Genomic DNA, 6,000 nt, shown 5'->3' with positions numbered 1-6,000 from the left:
AAAGTTTCAATTATGTTTAAGGAAGACTATCATTCAGATCCCGTGTAAAGTTCCAGGAAATGTTGCTTTACGCAACTCCCGATCCACGCTCGTCGTATTTTCAAATTTTCGTGTGTACTGCCATGACATCACTTCTCATAAAAACCATTGCTGTTCGGAGGTGACCTAGACCTAGGTCCCTTTATTTGCGTGACAAGATAACATGATAGCAAACTCGTTTCATGCGTGCATGAGCATGAGCTTTAGATTGCCTTAGCTTACTTGTTTCCTTTTTATTTCTATAATTAATTTACCAAGCTTGGGAAGAAACAAGCATTTTTCGGGGCAATGTTTGCTTATTTGTACAACGATTTGGGGTAAGGACGAAGGGGGAAGGGCCATGCCCCCACAAACCTCCCTTAAACGAAATACGCTGGACGCCGCTTTATAAAGTCACTAATTTTTCGTTTTATTATTTGCATAAATGCAAAATACCTACAATTCTCAAATTAAAAAAAAAAATCATATTGGGATCGATAGAGATCATTGAGGTGAGAGTATACCGCACTTTTTTTTTTAAGGGAAACAGCAACTACAACAATTATTAAAGGTCGAAGTTCAAATTAAGCATTTTTTAAATCAATATTTCTCGAAAACGAGAGAACACCTTTTTGCGTAGGCCGCACTTATGCATTGTAAACGGTATATCGTAGATATTTTTGTGAAACCGCCCATCGACCAGTTGCAAAACCGCCTATCTTTCGGCACTCAAATTTTACAGGAGAGCGAAAAAACGATTTTTCTTTGAAGGCATTGCCTTGATAGGCGGCATTTTCTCTAGCTATTATTTTACAAATCTTTTGTTTTAATAACGATTTATGATTTTTATGAATAAATCTCGATGCCTGGAGTTCAGGGTTACCAAATCGCATTTTTGTCACAATGGCGATTTAGGCGGTTTTGCAACTGGTCGATGGGCGGTTTTGCAAAAACATCGACGATATCTATAAATATGTATATCAGATTAAACAGAATTAAGCTCTCTAGTGAATGACATCAACATTTTTAAAATTCATGAAAAAGTTTTCGAGAAATACTGATTTAATCTATCGATCCCCATATGAATTTTTTTAATTTGAGAATTATAGGTATTCTGCATTTGCTCCTTTTTTTTTAAGATTTTGGTAAATTTTATTTTCGGGGGCGTCAGTACTGTATCGAATCCGTGTGGGGTACCGAAAAGTACCGAAATTGTATTTTAGTATTGGATTTGGTACCGACAATTCTGCCCATCACTACATGAACCAAAAATACAAGATCACGAAAGAACGCGACGTTGTATTTGTAACTGGTTTTGAGAAAAAAGTTTGCGAAAGCGGGTTCGTCAGCTGAGCGTTTGTTTACATCACAAGCACCACTATTTTACACTGTTATTCAAGTAAAGAAGAGTTAGTTCAACATGACGTCACATTTTAAAACATTTTGTTGCATCATTTTACCTAAATTGTGCGTTTAAAGTGGCTGACAATAATTTTGGCTAATTTTGGTTTTCGTTGTTTTCTTTGCTTTGCTTACTTTTCGCTCGTTTTCCAGTGAAACAAGATGGCGTAGAACCCACGATTGAGAGAAATAGAGATTGCGCCAATCGCGGTACCTCTAATCTGCTCTTTGTGATTTTGACAGAATGAGCTGTGTGCGTGACGTCATCATGGTGCAATTGTTGAATGTGAGCATACGAAAAAACCAAATAACAATTTTTATATTTGTGCGTTAATATTTGGGCGTGGTTTTAAACAATTATTGAGACATTAAAAAGCAAAATGAAGTGCGCAGTGGCAAAGTGTAATAGTGAAAACCGAAGGAAAGCGTGCTATATAAGTTTTTTTTTCGTTTCCTACGGACGCAAACCTGGCGAAAAACTGGAAGCAGTTCTGCCGGCGAGGAGATGCATTAAACACCAAATCGAGCTATGTGTGCATGCAGCACTTTACTAGTGAATATATTGAAAATAATATTTTTAGTGCTGGTATGAGGTATGCGCCAGTGGATAAGGTCGCCAGGCGCTAATTCAAGCGGCATCTTACCGCGCTGTTACGTGCCTAATACAAAACAGTGCCAAAATTATTATACATTTAAAAGTTCAGCTTAAATTAAGTTCTACTGACATAGAATATTTGCTTCCAAAAAAGTCACACTCATGCATCCTCTCGGAAATGGTACAAAAGTCATCAAATAAAAGCTGTGGAGTCAACAGCTGTGGAGTTCAAGAATGATAGAATACAAGATTGCGCCAATCGAGCTGAGAGCAACTGGCCGTGACGTCCGAAAATACCAGAATGAGAGAGCAAAGACGAATTCAATAAGAAAAAGAAGAAGAATCGAACAGCTGGGGCGAAATTGAAAGGTTTGTTTACAAAGTGCATAATAAATCGCGGATTTACGGAATTATTTAATTTTAAATGGTAAATTGGTTGTTTAAAAGTAAAGAATGTGTACTTATTAAATGCAGTGCAAATCGCTGAAAGTGTTAAATCACTGCAATCATTATAATGATTTGCATTTTTTCAGTAATTGAACAAATACCAGCGGGCAGCCAGCGGGTCAGTTGCTGGTAACAATTTGCAGAACGATTCCACGGTGATCGTTGCATCGTCGTCAGTTAGTGAAATCAGTAATGAAGCTTTTAAAATAAAGGAAAACCTCCTACTCCGCTATACATATAATTACTTTCATTATTTAGCTACTTTTCCGGCAGCCGCAACAAACGCTGGCCCAAGCCTGCAAATTGTTGCCAGCAACTGGAACGCTGGCTGCCCACTGGCATTTGTTCAACTACTTAAAAATTCACTTTGTATACAAACCTTCACACACATCAAACCACATCAAGCGGCTCATCTGGATGAAATGAAAAGGCTGTTAGATGTAATGCAGCAACGTGCTCCCGATGTTGAACATCAGTTCAAAGAAAAGCCAAATGAGTTGGAAATGTCGGATAAGGCCAATGTAAACCAAGGCGGCAATCGTATAGAGACCTTGACGTAGACGCAATTTATGTACGAGGAACAGATTAGAGACTTACAAGTAAGTTAGAAGTAGAAGTGCATTTGAAGATGTTTACATTATTATGTTTACGCATTTCTTACAGTCCATGGTGCAGGAATTTATGATGGTCACAAAATATATTGGCAAAAACATAGCAAGTGCATATGCCAAGTTGGAAAAATTGACAATGCGTGAGTATAAAATGAAAAGGTGTTCTTAATTATAAATATTACTTTACCTTTTCTTTTGCAGTGGCCAAAAAGATGAGTCTTTTTGATGATCGACCGCAAGAGATTCATGAATTGACCTACATCATGGTGTATGCGTTACAATCTAAATTAGCCAGCATGGGCACCGACTTCAAACCGTTGTATACTGTCGTACTGTTGTATATCAGAAACTTTAAACGTCTAAAGCTATATATAAGGAATTCGCAAGCTAACATAAAAGTTTTATTATGAAATTTCACACAATTAAAAAATAGTTGGTGGTGATTTATGCAACCTCACAAACGCGGTTTTTCATTATCATGATACGCGGTTTTGCATTTTGTTGATACGCGGTTTTGTACTTTAAACGACGACTTGCAAAGGGCGCTATGTAAAATTTGTTCGATTTTTAGTTTTTGATGGATTACGTACCATTATTTAAAGTAGTTTCATGTCCAGTAACAACAGAGTGCAAAATCTTTTTATATTAGCATCAAATGTTAAGTCTTCTTCCAAAAGTCGCTATCATACTTATTTATAAACTTTCAAAAGTATCTATCTTCTGATGAACTTAGAGAACTGCTTTAGGTCGTATAGACTGTTAATGTTATCTTATGACATGTTATGTTACGTTACAATTTTATAAGGCTCTTTTTTATCCAAATTTTTAGGTAATAAAAAAGATTAAATTTAAATGTTACTTGTTGTCGTAATCGTTTTTTCAAATTTATGGCTTTCTATTTTAACATCACATAACGCTGTTTGCAAGTGGACTACTCATATGTACATTTCTTATTCGTTATCACGACAGTCAAAAATTGATCTCTTTGTTAATTTTTTGCGGCCCTGAAAAGGGCCTTTTGTGTATATATGGTATTGTGTATGTAGACCCAGATAAGCTTATATAAAGCATTTGATCCCTTTGTAAATTCTTTGCGGCCCTGAAAAGGGCCCTTTATGTATACAAACACTTGTACACTTGCTGCTGGGCTTCCTTGTCAGGATCTGGCATTTCCGCAGCAGGCTTGAAAATTGTCGGCACAACGCCCCGCTTTAGTTTACGCTTTTTAGCGTAGCCTAACATAATTTAAAACATTTCTTTTAATAAAAAGCAGTATTAATGAAAAGTGAAAAATATAAGCTTCCGGGGGGTTTCATATTTACGATGAGCGCGGCTACCTTTCGTGAAATTTACTCCTGAGTCACACCATCCTCACGAAATCCAATAAGCGTTTATTGGCGAATTAAATAGTACAACTTACCCATTTTATATTGAAGCTCGTTCTCGAAGTCATCAGTGGTGAAGTGTTTTACACAGATGACGCTGGTTCGGGCGTTGAAAATCGTTGGTCTCCGGCAGAAGTGGATCCACTTTTCCACCAACTCAATGTCGGCCGGAAAAGTAAAAAAAGCGCACCCAGATCCTTTGGCACTTACACTAGCACAATTAACCACTGCACACCTCATTTTTTTCTTTAATTTATAACTTTTTTTATCAGTTTTCACAAAAAACAAAACAACGCTCAGTCTTCCGAATTTGTAAATTTGTAAAGTTGAAATAACCTAAAACGTCACGAACCAGAAAATGTAAACAAAAGAATTGTGTGACGTCAGCGAATGGGTGGATGCTGTCAAATCGACGAAGAGAGGGTTAGCGGTCCGCGAATGGCGCGACCTTTATTTTCTGGATCGTGTGTGGAGTTTATGGTGGTTGGCTACCGTCCACAAATATAAATATGCACTCTGCATGGCTTTTTAAAATGGCAGGTCCAAAAATTCACTTTGCTGCACACCTTCCTTTTGGTCTACATGAAATTGCAAACACTTAATACATTCATTTTTTTCATGTGCTAAAAATCGTACTTATCTAAAGAGCTACATGTCCAAAATTATTGCTACGTATTCCTAATTAATCAATCTTTGTATATTTATTGATTCCTGCAAAATTGGGCCATGTAGTTTTAAAATTAACACATTTTTCTGCATTGTTTACATATTTTTATATGCGTTTTGGCATTTCTCTCTCGCAATTGCGCCAAGATGACGTCACGCAAAAATCCTCTCTCATTGGCGCAATCTTGTATTCTATCATTCTTGCGTAGAACCCATGAACGAAAGACACAAGATCACGTAAGAACAAGAGAGTGTAAAAAGTCGATTTTTTTAGCGGGTTCTACGCCATCTTGTTTCACTGGAAAACGAGCGAAAAGTAAACAAAGCAAAGAAAACAACGAAAACCAAAATTAGCCAAAATTATTGTCAGCCACTTTAAATGCACAATTTAGGTAAAATGATGCAACAAAATGTTTAAAATGTGATGTCATGTTGAACTAACTCTTCTTTACTTGAATAAAAGTGTAAAATAGTGGTGCTTGTGATGTAAACAAACGCTCAGCTCATGATTCAATAATACAAGGTTCGATAAACTGACAGTTGTCTCTCTCGCACCGCTCCCTTAGCAGTGGCACCGTGTTGCTTCTTTGCAAATTTACATGGAAACAGTGTAGCTTTGGTGTGAAATAAAAGTATAAGCTTTTGTGCAATATGTTTANTTATTTGTATATGCATATGAAGCATATTTAACTGATGAAAACATAAGCATTGGATGTTTACATCAGTCTCGTAGTAGTCTTATTTAAATTTTGAGTCATTTTGCAGTTTTTATACATCTCAATAGCATATAAATCACGTAATTCACGTAGATATATCAATATTACGTTCAACATTTCGCTTAAAATGCCAGATTTCCTGCAAATACATTAGAATTTAC

At 36.5% G+C, this 6,000-nt stretch overlaps 1 protein-coding gene across 4 annotated transcripts; it reads left to right on the top strand.

The window, feature by feature from the left end:
• Window positions 1-2,291: 2,291 nt before the first annotated feature.
• LOC108360464 (syntaxin-5-like) lies at window positions 2,292-3,627 on the top strand. Of its 4 annotated transcripts, none has more exons than XM_017612740.1 (4): window positions 2,292-2,441; window positions 2,867-3,060; window positions 3,125-3,212; window positions 3,274-3,627. In XM_017612740.1, the coding sequence occupies exons 2-4, from the start codon at window positions 3,031-3,033 to the stop codon at window positions 3,480-3,482; spliced, it is 327 nt and encodes a 108-aa protein (XP_017468229.1). In that variant the 5' UTR covers window positions 2,292-2,441; window positions 2,867-3,030; the 3' UTR covers window positions 3,483-3,627. The 4 variants fall into 4 exon arrangements, 3 of the variants coding, with proteins under 3 accessions (XP_017468229.1, XP_017468230.1, XP_017468231.1); XM_017612741.1 differs by having other exon boundaries at window positions 2,292-2,383; window positions 3,274-3,539; XM_017612742.1 differs by having other exon boundaries at window positions 2,892-3,060; window positions 3,274-3,539.
• Window positions 3,628-6,000: the final 2,373 nt, after the last annotated feature.

Source organism: Rhagoletis zephyria, unplaced genomic scaffold (genome assembly GCF_001687245.7).
Source record: "Rhagoletis zephyria isolate East Lansing unplaced genomic scaffold, Rhagoletis_zephyria_1.1 Rzeph_scaffold_00576, whole genome shotgun sequence".
Lineage (NCBI taxonomy): Eukaryota > Metazoa > Arthropoda > Insecta > Diptera > Tephritidae > Rhagoletis > Rhagoletis zephyria.
The sequence above is the reverse complement of the archived record's forward strand: the minus strand, read 5'-3'. Positions and strand labels throughout refer to the sequence as shown.